Here is a 15,567-nt window from a genome sequence, read left to right as displayed (position 1 = left end):
TATATCATTGACAACAACGATAACTCAGTATAAGAAAAAAAAACGAAGAGTTTCTCTGGAAATGCTTTGCATTTCTCGTCCAAGGGACTTCTCATGCATTTAAAAATATAAAAATATATAATAATATGAATCACGAAAACATAAATGTCATAATTGTTGAACTCGAAAAATTGCAACAGCGGGGTTTTAATATTTTACTAGACACTGAAACAATTATGTCAGATTTTGAATCCTTGAATGAGCTATCACGGTCCGGGAAGAACAATCTCCCTGCCAGATATAGGTTCATTAAGGGTTTGCAAGATCGCATTTACAGATCGCTTGCCACGATAACGTCCAATCAGGTATCTGAATTTATTCCACTGTGCGTTGCAGTTGAGAAGATCAGGCTTGAATTGTCATCCGAGTATGAGACTCGAAAATTAATTAACACCAGGGTGAGACTGTTAAAAGGGTATATAAAGAATTCAGACGCGGACCCAGAAGAAGTATAAATACCACCGCGTGCACGCCAGCGTGGAAATGTCGAGTTGAGAAATTCAAAGAATTTCCAGGGTAAAAAAAAAGTGTATTATTTTTTTTGCCTTGGAATTTCTCAACTCGAAGAGTTTCTCATCGATGAGTGTTCAGGATTTGCTTGAGCGTTTCAACATCAATACAACAATGAGAATAGTTCATAATCTGTTCTCGTTGACACCAAGCTGTGATCATATGATTTTGCTGTAGCTGTGTTAATTGTGACGACGTCAACAAGAAGTCTTCGTCGCCGTACACGTCAACGATTATTCGAACGGGGAAATACTGTCCCGAGAAGTCCCTTGGACTTCCAGAGAAACTCTTTGAGTTTCCAGAAACGCTAGCGTTTCCAAATGCGGTTTTTATTGCCTCGTGAAGAATTTGCTTATCATGAATATGAACTCGTGCGTGAATGTACTCACACATTATACACAACCGTTTTTTTTAAATGCGCGCCTGCGTGCTAAGCACTCGCACGAGAAACTCTTCGAGTTTCCAACGATGCCGGTTTTGATGGGGTATTTGCACGCGATGACGAAAGTGGACCACTGCAGAAAAAAAACTATTATTATGGATCCGTTGACTTGTCCTTGTCCTCGAAGAGTTTCTCATGCAGAGCATTTTAGGACTTCACCAGTAAGTTCACCGAGATTGTCTCGCCACGCAGGTCCAACAAATCCCCCCGTTGGTCGGTGAGTTTAAAATTTATCGTTGACAACCACGGATTATTACACCGCAGATAGACCACATTGATTGGTTCTTGCACAATCAGAAAACCAGGGGGGTCTTTTGGTGTGAACGTATACAGGATAAACCCCTGCGTCGCCGTCGTTGTGTCAGCGCTGTAGCTACCGTCGATGACGTCACATACAAGATTGACCGCGATAACATCTGTGATATTTACGATCCCGGGTGAGATGTGTCTGCCATCGGATGCTGTACTGTTGTCGTGTCTTAAAATAACAGGTTCTGGTCTTGTTCGCGTGTACGCGGCAAGAATATCTTCGAAAGATTCCGCGATGAGATCCTGGACTGATTCTCGCAGCACGGGTGCGTTATATCCAGGAAATTTAAAATTTGGAATATCCTTCACTTGAATACCGTATTTAGTTGCAAATTCTAATCTAGTTTGCTGTCCATATTCCCCCAAGACATTCCGAGGATCCTCCTTTAACGCATCCGGATCCCCGGCATCCAACAACAACTGAATTATTTTTAGATTTATGATTTCCATCGCGGATGCGAGTTTGTTTAGTTTTTCTATGGTTGTGATAATGTCACCGCGTGGTCTTGTCGTATCGGAAATATAATCCTGAAAATATTTCCGCAACAATTGTAGCTGTTGCTGATGTTCGGTCTTGATCGGAATAAAAAATTTAGATTCTATATCATCAAATTTGTAAATATCTGCTATGTTGGTTCCATCATCACGTGGAACTGCTACACTCCAAAAATTGAATATATCATTTGGTGTCCTAAGATTTCCTTTTTTTGTTAGTAATCTATCTGCAAGGGAAAAATAATTGCTGTACACGAGGTCGTGTATTTCTTCCTTGGTGGTCTCGAAATCAGATTTCGATGGCGGTTCCCGACTCCGGGGGACCTCGGGTCGTGACCGTGGCCATCCTAATACTGTTCGAATTGAGCTGTTGTAAATATCAACAGCGTATCCCGATGTTGAGATTTCAATGACCGCAGACAGCGTTGGTTCATGAGCTGTTATAGATATTTTGGCGTCCTTGCCGGTGATTCGTTTTATTTGGCGTTGTATCTCATTGTTGATTTCTTCGATCTGATAACTCCCAGTGGGTAGCGTAATTGTATCCCAGTCGAATTCGTCAGAGTCGGCTTTGGTTTTCCACGAAAACACAAACGAATTATTTGGCTGCTGACCACCAAATGATTCCGACCTGATATTGGGCCAGCTGTGATACGCACTGAGCTTCGACAACGCGATTTCATTCACGGCAATTGGAGTTCGAAAATTAATACCGAATTGTGGTGTCGTCGAGGACACTGAGATCATTGTGGTCCTTACCGGTGTTGTGTTTGTGACTATTTGCTGAAGCAGTTCCTGTGGCGTTGCCATCAGTGACATTATTTATTTGTTTAGTTTTCAAATAGTCATTGTACGCATCTGACATTAGTTTGAATTCAGAATCTGATATCAACGCGGCGTCGCTGGATTGCGCGTCTAACGATGATGATATCAGCGATGATAATTTCTGATATGCGGTCGTGGCTGTATTTAATTTTGTCGTGTAATCGTGTAATTTTGTGTTAGCACACGAGGATATTTTTTTTGCTATGATGCCGAAAACTCCTGCCGTGGTTGTGGTCGCACAAACAGAGATCGTGGCAGCGACTACTGCAGTCACTGGAGTGACCGCTGATAGTATTACTCCCGCGGATGCAACAACGGCGGATACTGAATAAACCATAACGTCTAACACTGTTATGCGTCTGCGGTATTTTTTTACTTTTTGGGACGTCGCGTCGATGACAGTTTTTAACTCAGATTGCCACTCACGGACTTGATTATATCGATATTGTTGAGCATCTGGCGTCGTTGACATTATTTAAAATTACTGGTAATTTTCAATTACGTAACCAATTGAGGCGTTGCAGCGACGAATTCCAAACACCACCAGTAAGATGTTGCGGTTAATGTCTCGTCTTCGGCTTCAAGCATAAATGTTTCCTCGGTTCCGCTGTTTAGTATTACAGTGCAAACCCCCGAATACTTATCGGTGGAATATCTCCAAGGATATGTTGTGAAGATTTCAAATTTAGCGGATGAAAACACAGACAACCTGTAAACACCGGTGGCTGTTGCTGTATATTTGATAGTGTTGTTATTTTGTTGTGACCATGTTGCGAATCCCGATGATACCGTGAATACGATGTTGGCGATATGCCCGGGAGTAACTGTAACGGGGACTTTAATCAAACTGGTTTTGTTAACGATCTCAGGAATTCCCGCTACGATATTCTGCTGTGTTTGTTTGATCGTGTTAATGTTATTTTCTATTATCTGAACTTGATCTGAAAAACTTTTTTCCGTTCTGACTACACCTAACCGGGTATTAATCTTATTGATATCGTTGGCGTTATTAGTAAGATTTGGTATGATTTCAGAAAGTTTCGTGTCGACGACTGGAGGAGTTCCAAAGAACTTATCCACGGTCTCATCAGTTTTTGCGAAGTTTCTTTGGAGTCTTTTAAACCCGTTCACGTGAACATCATACTCTGACCGCAGCGTATTTAGTTTACCGTTGACGATGTCCACGTATTGTTTGTTTGACGCATCCTGGTCGGATTCGGGATTCGCTAACGCGGTTATTTTGTTTCCATTCATGCTGAGTTCTCCTGTCATTACGTCGCCGGATTTTGTTACTCTGTCGATGATTAGGCCAGCAACGTGTTGGTACTGCGTGTCGACGTATTGTTTATTTGCGGCATCTTCGAGACCTTCCGGATTTTTTAGAACGGTTATTTTGTTTCCATTCATGCTGAGTTCTCCTGTCATCGTGTCACCGGCTTTTTTCACACATTTATCAACACCTTTATCAATACTGTCTTTGATGCTTGCGATTGATATGTTCGAGTCCTTGATCCGGCCGCCATCACTAAATGCAACGAAGTTATCCTTGGTAGCTCCAAGAACTCTGCGAATTATGTCATTGAACTTAATGTTGCTCGTTCTTAGTTTTCCCTGCTTGTCCTGAAAAATAGCAACTTCATCTGGGTCAACTCCAGCTATATTCAAAAGATTATCGACTTCATCTCGGGTCGCATATTTTGAGAGATCAACATCTGTGCCTGGTTTTACTTTTCCTGTGAAAGATCTTCCGTAAATATCCACCATTATTCTTATTGCTGTTTTTCAAATGCGAGCATGAAAATGCCTAGCATTGGAAACGCTAGCGTTTCTCGATGCGGTATATTCATGCACTACTCGATGCGGAGACGTTGCTGGATTTCTTGAGATTGCATCAAGAACATTTAAAACCTCGTTTCCACAAATGGGCGGATCAACTAATGTTTGTGTTGGTAGCGTCGACTGCCACACTGGAATTGGAAATCCGAAGGATTTCTTGGAGAATCTGCTGTTGAGAGTGCGAGGCACTCCGCGGACATACCTGAGAAACTCAACTGGCGGTGCTAAACCGTACGAATCAAAATAGATAATTCCACGTGGATCGATCGCGTAAACAACCCAGTGAGTTCCCGGACCATCTTTGTTGTCGAGATTGATAATGCCAGTTTCTGGATTATTCGGTTGTTGCGGTAATTGATCTCGCATGAATACACCTCTGAAATGTTTTATGCGCAATTTTTTAACAGCATCGAGTAAATCAAAATTAGAAGCTGGAAGCGTCAACGGCGTTAGAATTTTTTTGGATACCATGATGCGGGAGTTCCTGGTAGTCTTAGCCCTGATCCGCGAGCGGATCTTCCCTTTTTTTTCTTATACCCGTGTCCGGTTGCTTTCTTTAGTGCCATTCCAGCTGCGGTTCCAACTGCACCAAGTGCTGCTGCCTTTGCTACGGCTGGTGCTGCCGCGGCAATCAACGCCGGTATTGCTGCGAGAAGAGGAAATATTCCACCGGTTTTGGTCATGTCCTTGATAGCTGCAGCAGAGAAATTAAGTCGGACACCGGTTTTTGCTGTTAGTGCCTTATTAAAATGTTTAATCTGAGTATTAGTCAACGACAGCTTGTTTGGACCACCAACAAGTTGATCTCGTTTTAACGTTATTGATGTCCCGCACGTGCCTGCGTTCTTCGATTGCAATTTCCTTGTTTGACCGGAAGTCAAGGTGACATTAACGTGACTGTATGACATTATATCCTAAGTTTGATTTTAATTGCGTTACATATTCTCGATTGGAGCGTCAATAACTCTCATTCGTCCGCCAACACCTTCAAGCAGCATTGCTTTATCGGAGAGTATAACCGCGACAGCTCTAAAACCAGCAGGCGGGCCGAGGGGAAACTCACCTACACGAGCTTTGAAGTGTATATCAACGACAGATTGTTTTGTTAGATCCAAATGTTCCAGCGAAAAGTAATAAATCGGATACAGCGTTGTAAAATCCAGTTGTGATATCTGCAACCCGGTATCAATATTTTGATCACGTCCCATAAATGTCATCAAACGATGATACGCACGTGCAACTTCATTTCGCTCATAATTTATTAATATATCCTCGGACGGTTCCTGATGCCCGTTTATCCGCAGCGAAACCTCAGAGACAGCAAGTTTGTCAAATATCATATTACTCTGTAGTTGGGAAGACAACCTCGCATTTTGCTGGAGTGCAACAAAAATATGTCGCGGCGCTGATATTCCCTGTTGTGATGCTATGTGCCACGTAAACTGCCCTGCCCCGGCACCTTGAATGGAATCTGTTGATGTTGTTAACCACGATATCAGTGATTTACCGCCTGTGTCCATGAAAGAGAGTAATCGTTGCTCTTCAGTGATCGATGGGGACATCACTGGCATCCACAAAGCAAGCTTGAATAATATTACTTTACCGCCAGCAACACCGTCTTCTCGCCAGATAGCGTCAACGTCATCACTTTTTCGGTTAAGTACAACTGTATGATTGGCTCCAAAAATAACCTTTCTGACATGTCTGCAAAATCCAAAGATGTGAGACAGTGGAATTGCGCATGAAAATCTCCTACGTTCACCTGATAACATTAATTTACGCGTAGCAAAACCTAAATTGTAATCTGGACTAGGCCTTAATATTGAAAAATTATCACCTGGCCTGGCCGCAAATCCAGCCGGTTGTGGGTCTAAAGCAGTGCCTCGTGCTGTTTGTACTTGAATAGTAGATCTGTGTTCAGGATGATCAGAATTATCCTTAGCGAACATCATAGTCGGACCAGCTGATCTAGTGTAATCATCTGAGTATCTCGCTAATCCCAGGATTGTTGTAGCAACGTCAACATTATCCTGAATTATTTCAATTTCTCTTCCGTCAATGCTGTATGAAGCACTTTTGAACAGCGCCATGATACCGTTGTTAACAAAACCAACTCGAACATTAGCTCCGTATGCTGTATCAGCGGCAACATCTGTTACAAGTTCACCCGTGACTTCAAGAAATGCTTCAGCGGGCAGGAAATATCTACTTGTATCCTGGACTCGTAATTCAATTCGTCCGCGTTGATTAGGTACTGTTGCATCATAAGAATAATACTGATAATCGCGCACGGACTCATCTTTTAGTGTTGGTGCATCCATGTCGAACGCTGGATCAGATATAGGTTTGAACATTATATAAAATTATTGTCTTCTAAAACGAAATCCGCTTCCTGATATCAGGCTTGTATTTATTTGTTCGGGTGTTTGGGTTACAAGCTCTGCAAGTTTTTGATTGGCAGCCTGATTTATTACTTTACTGACGTCCGCGGGCATAAGTTCAGTACTGGCCAGTTTCACCGGTGGCGGTTTTTTTGATCTACGAGTTAACCGTAACAGTCTATCCTTGATTGACGCGAATGCCTTCCCGGCGAGATCACCAACAGATCCAAGGGCTTTATCCTTGACAACATCAATAGCTTTCATCGACAATTGTTTTGCAATCGGTAACACCTTAGGGGCTATTCTTGAAAACAAACCAGTAACTGTATCACCGAGACCATCTCCGTAGGTTGCTCTGTAGACTGGTAATCGCGAGTTCACTACGCGGACTGGTAACACGCTAGCGTGTCTAGGTTGAGAATTGTGCACGATCATTTTATTTAATTATTGTTTCTCTAACTAAATTTGCTAGTCGCTGTGGTAACCGTCTGCGAGTTCATCAATGAGTCCCCGGTAAACGCCGATATCCATAATGCCACGCTGAAATAGTCTCTGACAGATATCTGCGGCTTCATTTATAATTTCCGGAGAGTTGTTTCCGGCGCGTCTTCCTCCTATGAGAACTTCTAACCGTGATACGTCATTGACGATATTGTCAAGACAGATGTGGTTGTTATATCCGCGACCGGTGTATCCTTTTCCCATTTTTTTCTTTAGTTTTGCTGATGTTTTAACAATTTCATCAGTTACAGATCTTTCCCTCTTTTCTATCTTTTTTACCTTAGAGTCGGTACCCTTTTTCGGTATTCCTTCTTGTAATTTTTCTTTTTCATCAATTAAATTTTTTAATTCATTTTTTAATTCTTTTAGTTTCTCTTTCAGTATTTCCTCTTCTGATATATCGGGGGGGATGGGCAACGAAACAGGAGTGGTAAAATCATCATCAGGAGCGCTAGCCCCCATTTGTTCAGGTGATGAAATTTCAGGCACTGGATCAGGCAGTGTTATTGCGGGGTCTATTTTTAGAGCTGGTGGTTTCTTCTCCTGTAGTCTCGACTGTTTTTTCATTTCCTTTTCCTGTATTTTTTTCTTCTTTTCTTCCTCCCTTTCCTGCCTTTTCATTTCCATTTCCTGTATTTTTGCCTGCCTTTCCCTTTCCTTTGCCTTCATTTGTTGGTCTCTTAGTTCCTTATTAACCCCAATTACGCCAGTTTTTATAAAATTATAGGTATCATCAGTGCTAGATATTCGAGAAATACCTCGGTTTACTTTGTAAACATAATCCCTCCAATCAGCCTGGGTTATACCCGAGGCAGCTCCTGGTTTTAGAAATTCTTGCCGGTTAGGATAATTTAAGACAATCCAAGTAGAAAACTCCTTAAGTTCATCCACGCTAGTAAGTGGAATATTTTTTATCTCAGTAATACCATCTTCGGTAAATTTATTAATAAATGTTTCCTTAGCAACTGTCACTACTCCGGCGGCACCTGGATCAACTACAGCACCTTCATCTGCCTGTTGCTGTTTAAGTTCTTCTATTGCTTGAAGTAACCCTCGTTTTGTTTTGGTAGGGTCAGCAGGATCAGGTTTTCCTACAATTGCAGTTTTAACTTCACCAGTAGCTGCTGTAATAGGCTTAAATAATTCCTCCGCAGATGTTGCAAACTCAACTCGCGCTTCTTGTCTTGCTCGTAATTTTTCTTTAACGGAATCATGGACCGGAATAAATTTTTTAATCGCGGCTAGTCGTTGTCGTGCCAATCTAGTTGTGAGTGCTTCTCCGATATTTGCCATTATTTATTTGTCCATGATTTAATTCCCCCGCATGGATTTGTGACAATAAATTTACACGATCCCAGAACAAGATACCGCGTCGGCCTTGATACATTGTATGGTTAACATAAAAATGTTTTTCCTTTGAAATCTTCGACTTCGTAGAGCAGCAGGGGGGCGCAAACTACACCTGATTTTCGATGATACCTCACCGTGGAAATTATGTCGGATACGAGTCGGATTTATTGAAGTAACTCGCGTTATATCAGCGGAAATACAAAGCATTTTCAAGGACATTTTTTTTTGTCTCGTTTTCTGAATAAAAGTGTTATTTCGTCGAAATAAGCCCTCTATCGGGAATAGTTTCCGCGGAGGGGGTATTTCGGAAAAGTATTTTGTAGGATTCCCCCCCCCCCCCCTGCTGCTCTATCTCCACATAATTTGTTAAAAGAATTCGTTGATTATTACGAAGAAATAAATGATGATCATAGAGCGCTTGATGAAGAATTAAAACAGTTTAAAAACTTAATCAGACTACAGCTGAATAAAATTCAATGTGAAGTAATGCGTGGAATAATTTCAGAAACTTCAATGAACAACTTTCTACAAACGTGACGACCAAATGATTTGATAGTGGCAAGTAGAAAAATAGTTCGTGATACACTTCAACGGGAATTGTTTCAGTTACATAAAGAAAAATTTCCAACATTGCCAGTTCCGTTATGTTATCGACCAGCTGATACACGGCGGCAAAATGTTGACGTTGATATACCGGGACAGACCGAGAAACAGAATTTAGTATTAAATGATATTATCACAGTTGATATCAACGCTGTTGAAGATGCATTATCGTTGAACAAATCTCCGTGGAGACTAGGATATGCAATGACGATTCACTCATCTCAGGGATTAATTATTTTTGATACAGTTGTTTGGATTATAGATGATCGTATCGAGTGGTCAAACTTAGTTTAGTCAGTGACTAGTGATGATATTGACAATGATATAATAAGAAAAATTTTAGCTGGTTATAAACAATCTGATAAAAAAAATAAACGCGATTTTGAACTTGATGTTGAATTTATCAGCACCTTGAAACAACAACAGAATAATCACTGTGCAAGTTGTAATTGTGTGATGTTATGCAGATATTCAAATAATAATCCAAGACAATTTACCGTGGATAGAAAAGATAACCGTCGCGGTCATACACGAGAAAATGTAATGTTGACCTGTCTTGAGTGTAATCGACGTAGGGGTGCTAGTTAAGTGATCGCGGTGGTAATTGCGTATCCTCAGGAATCACCTGTAATTGTTCACGTGTAAATCCACGTTGAGGAGCAGTTGAATCTAATCTGTAGATTGCGGGTCTACCTGAGGATCTTGTTACGTTAGATATCTTATGTGTGGTAACACTCCAAATAGGATCAGTCGCTCTTTTTTTTACCACCTTCGAGTTCACCGGGTTCATATAAATACCTTACAGTAACATTAACGTCGTTGTGTAGATATATTTTTTTTTGTAATTGCATTAATAGGGTTCATGTTGGTCGTTCGTGTTACTTCATTATTTAACGCAGTTATCACACTTGGTAATCTTGCAACCCATTTACGAGATCTCTTGTCTTGAATAAATTCCTTCGCGTATTGATATCCAAATAACCGCTCAGCAAGTGTTCGATTAAATCGTTCAACAATTGCCTGATCACGACGAATTGCAGTGTGTCCTCGTCTGATGGTGACATTATGTTGCTTCATCAGCGATGATACTGGACCCAGAAATTCTTTGCCAGGATCAACCTGTAGCAGATGTGGCCATTGTAGACCACCTTGTGGTCCGGGTCCTCGTTGATAAATTCGTTTAAACGCAGAAGCTACTTCAGCAGCTGTCTTTGTCAATAATGGTTCTGCTTCTTTATATCTACTTGCAACATCAACAACGGTTAGCGCGTATTTGTATGTTTTTCTACGTACAGTATCATGTGGTAAAAACAGAATATTAGCTTGATGAACTTTATTAGGGACGCTGACATCGAAATACGCGTACTGAATTTGTTTCGGTGGTGGTAGGTAAATTTGCCATATTGCCTGTTTGGATAACCATTGTTTAGCAGTAACACGTGTAACTTTTGCTGCCTCAGCGAGTTTACTAATCACTGCGTTACCTTTCCAGTATCCTCTTGGGGAACAATAAATCGTTTCCATTTATAATTAATTACCAGCACTTAGCGCTAATGTACCTTTCATCACGGATCTTACTAACCAGTTAGCTAGTGATTCTCTTATATTTTTATTTTTTATAGAATTTAACGCATCAATTAATTTCACATCTGCAATATGTCTGTCTTGTAGATTTTCACTTTTATACGCTACATCATGAACATGACACGCTTTATCAATAGCGTTAATTGGATACTCACCTGGTTTTGGTTGATCCTGATTATCAAGTCTGATATCAAGTCGAGTACCAGGACCGCAATAATTATATCCTGGTAGATGTTTTTCTCCTTGGTATTTAGCCCAGGGAGTTCCTGGGAACTTTGACATTAATTCAGCAATATCACCACCATCTTTTTTAGGTAAAAAAGAAAACTTTTTTCTGTTACACACTGCACTTCTTCCACCATATGCTATTCTCGCATTTTTGTTGTAACCGTGGATAGATCATTAGTTGGGGTTTTAGTTCTACAGCGTAAACAATATAGATTCATGTATTTATATAATATGGATATAATTGATTTCTCAGCGACTCGAAAACAAGAGCCAGTTAAACACCATCCTGCGTTGCCAAATTCGATCAGAATCATAATAATAGGACCATTTCGATCGGGTAAGACACAATTGTTACTTAATCTTATAATGAGATGGCTAAAATGGGATAAGTTATATTTGGTGGCGCCATCAATTGATGATCAGAGATGTTATGATATACTTAAAGATTTTAATGGAAACATGACGACAATGTGATTGAATTTATAACTAACATTGATGAAGCTGCGTCCGTTGATGAAGCTCCGTCCACGAATTTATTAATAATTTGGTTGTATACGATGATGTGATGCTGGACAAACAATCAAATCCAGCTAGAATATTTTCTCGAGGAAGACATAAAAACACTGATGTGATATATGTTACTCAACGGTATACACAAATACCAAAAGTAATTAGAAACAACTGTAATATTTTAGTTGTGTTTAATGGAGTTGATACACATACGTTGCGAAATATTCATCAAACTTGGTGTAGCTGACATATGGATATAAATAAATTTAAAAACTTCTTTTCACGAGCGCAAGCTACTCCGCACGGATTTATAACAATAAATTTACACGATTCTAGATCCCGATATCATGTGGGTCTTGATAAAATATTTGGATAAATTAATAGCAGCAGGGAAGGTGCGACCTCAAGTTGAGTCGATTTTTTGTAATATGATCGCTATCAACAATGATATCACCGGATAAAATTATAAAAACAATTTATTTAACCAATTCGAGGCTTCCTCGAGTTGGTTAATATTTTTGTTTCAAATATATTTGCTTAAGAATATAATATCAATATAGAAGGGTTTATTTTCGATTTTGGACGCTTCTACAAAAAGGTGGGTTCGCCTTCCCTGCTGCTTGTTGGCTGTTTATATAATCTTGGGTTTAGAGTGGAGAAATTCAAAGACACCATGAAAGAAAGCCACAAACAATGTAAAATGCACTGGAACTAACCATTTTTACATAAACAAATCATTTATTCATATTGACAAGCCATCGTAATAGTGCATTGTTTATCATAATCCGCTTATGTTGACATCTGGCCTGAGTACTGCATTTAATTTAATCACATTGCTTACAACATTTCCATGTCTGGTCATTGTCATTGAAGCTCTCTTGAAAAGATGACATGTAATATGCTGATTCATTGAAGGACACAGTATAAGTCAACATTGCCATTATGTTTCTAAGTAAGGAGTTAACATGTCCAAATGAAATGAAAATAAATTGGCCACTTGTCTTTTTTCTGTTTAGGAGCAAATTAGTCCAGACCAATTTTTTAGATATACCCTGCATTCTTTTCTTACAGCCCATCTTCAGTACCATATGAACATTTATGGTCATACTAAGTTTGAAAATAAATGTGGAAACATATCATCTACATTCATTTAACTTTTATTTTGAATCCTGAACAAAATTACTCAAGACCTATATTATGGATCTTTAGATGACTGAATTCAAAGTGTTTTCTGTGATCCATGATGCGTACATTTTGAAACTTTGTCAGAATGGAGGAATCTTTGAATATGCTATCTCAGAATCATCTAATAGCCGTCACTGGTTGTGTTAGACATGTAGTTCTGATATTCTGTCAAACTACAAGTATATCGAGATAAAAAGCCACTGGTTGCTCCACATGTACATGTATTAAACCAGTAGTTGCTAGAACAGATTTGACTGTGTATTGATTTTGTTATATGAAATGCAATCTAGTTCACTTGTTTGACCAAGTGGTTTGAAATATTGCAACATAAGTTTGATGTTATTTATGCATGAGGGGTTGTGGGTGTCATCATTTTCAAAATATTAGGATTTTGTGTCGTAAATGAAAATGTGTATGTTATATGTACTTGAAAAAATGGATATTTATATTACAGATGTCAATTTCATGAGTTTTCTTGAGTAAGTTACAATATTGGAGTGATCAGGATATTGTTAACTCAGAGGTTTATGGTTGTACTCTCTTTACAGGACAACAAGAAATTGCTGTTGAGCATGTAATAGAGTTATTGATTGCTGATGAAGAAAGGAAGGCAAGAGCTGGCAGGCAGAATGAAGCTACTACTGTTGAGGAATTGATTCAAGACGGTGGGCGATTGACCCTTCGTGACATCAATCCACCCCATGCAATACCAACACCAAAACCAGCCCCACCAATTCCACCACCAATAGGTCCCATGAGTGTTGCTGTTGATGTTCCATCATCCTCATCAGCATTTGGTAATCGAGAGGAACTTCAAAGCAACAACTCAGCAGCATCTAACAGACCATCATCCCAACCCCTACTGGAATCAACCCCTCCTCCAGTTATTGGTAAGAAGTTTCATGTTTTTTAGTCTCAATACAGTTTCTACATAAGTCAACCTTTGTTTTTGTTTGAACTGATATGGGATGATATCATATATCAAAATATATTCAGGTAAGGAATTAATGCAGTTGGACTAATGTTGATTTCTTTTTTGTTCATGTCATGCTGTTTCAAACTTGGAATTAAATCATTCTTTAGAAGTTAAACTTTGTTTTAGCTGGAAACCCAAAATGAAGTTAAATATACTGTGTGTTTTCAAGAGATCTTTCATTAGAAACTGAAATCATATTTGTATTTATTTAGAATGTCAGCTTTCAAAAATCAACTTTGGCCTGTTTACCCACCAATGTTTAATTTAGAAACAAATTATCATGTCTGACAAAAATAGGCACCATGTCTATGAAATATAACTATAATTCATTCTTGCTTGTTCTTTACAGCAATTGTGTGATATTTTCACAATTTTTGAAGTATATCTTAGCCTTATAAGTTTTTCAAAATATATTGCTATAAAATCATGCCTTACATATCATGATAAAGATGTCATTAAAAGCCTGCCAACCATTATGGTCTGGGCATAATTATTATAACTTTAAATGATCAAATATGCTTTACATATCATGATAAAGATGTCATTAAAAGCCTGCCAACCATTATGATCTGGGCATAATCATTAATACTTTATATGATGAAATATGCCTTATGCTCACCTGTGTATAGCATATGCTTTTAAGTAAATTAATCCAAATGAAATAAAGCAATAAAAAGCTGCTTGTCCTGTTTAACTGTACTGGTTATAGACTAGATGAGCATATGAGATGGTCTGTTTTTCATTGTATATTCATTCATTATCACAAGTTCTACTCTTTCTAAACCACTTAGGTGGTTGCCATGAAACTTTACACATAGATTCGTCCCATGGTATAGTTGGTCCTAAATTGAATTGATGCCTTTCAGACATCCAGCATGGCCACCAAAACAGCCATCTTAACAAACTTTTTATCACATGTCCTAAATGTTAAGTCATATTGATTGTGGTTTTCTCCAGGAGACTTCTTATGATGTTCATTTGGTCCTAGATGAAATGGTGCCAGTCTGATTTCCAGTATTGCAACCGCAGTATCCATGTAGACTTACTTAATGGATGGAAAGTCAGATCATTTATAATATGAAAATGATACAGTTCTGAGTAATAATGTAGAAAATCTTTTTATTTGGATATCAGTGTTCTACAGTTAAAAGATGAAGCAGTCTTGTCCTGGACTCATGGAAATTCTTTTCAGATAGTATGGTGTCAGCTCCTTTAAGGAACTCATATTGAACTGATATTTTCCTGAATCATCTTTTATGTGCCAGTAAATTCTAGAATTAATGTGCTCCTGCACTAAACATTCATATTCAAATGCATGTTCATACATGTATTTTCCAAGTGTTATATTTAAGGCAGCTGGATATGATGAATTGGCAAGAAAACAAACACTTCTTCAATTGGAAAACCCATTCTTTAAGATAAATTATGTTAACACAGGCCATAAAAGTTTGTGTAATTTCAGGTAGTCATTTCATATACATGAAAGTTCATGAAAAATAACTTTTCTTGACAGGTTTGTGAAAGTTGGTGAATTTTGAGGGATTTGAGAGTTCACTTTTTCTTTTTCGTGTATTGTTTTCACTCCATTAAGAAAATAAATCTTAATTTAAAATAATGGTATGACAGCTTCTGCCATCTGTCTTTGTGAACAAAGAGAAGGAACTTGTGAAATGGAAATTTGAAGGATCATGCATGTGTGTCTGATTCATCTTTCAAAAACACTTTTTGGTGCAGATTTTTCACTGTTTTAGAGTTATTAGAATGTTATTATCATGCAGAATTGATCCTTGGAT

General features: G+C 38.8%; 1 protein-coding gene across 2 annotated transcripts in view; it reads left to right on the top strand.

Moving 5' to 3' along the window:
• Positions 1-15,567, top strand: part of LOC149798726 (uncharacterized) — a 62,784-nt gene that overhangs the window by 37,027 nt on the left and 10,190 nt on the right. For both annotated transcript variants that reach the window (XM_089957595.1, XM_089957594.1), the window contains exon 5: positions 13,347-13,688. In XM_089957595.1, the coding sequence (XP_089813721.1) occupies positions 13,347-13,688 (342 nt within the window). The remainder of the gene's footprint in view (positions 1-13,346; positions 13,689-15,567) is intronic.

This window comes from Sinohyriopsis cumingii, chromosome 5 (genome assembly GCF_028554795.1).
Source record: "Sinohyriopsis cumingii isolate HCF-2022 chromosome 5, ASM2855479v2, whole genome shotgun sequence".
In the NCBI taxonomy this organism is placed as follows: Eukaryota; Metazoa; Mollusca; class Bivalvia; order Unionida; family Unionidae; genus Sinohyriopsis; species Sinohyriopsis cumingii.
The sequence above is the reverse complement of the archived record's forward strand: the minus strand, read 5'-3'. Positions and strand labels throughout refer to the sequence as shown.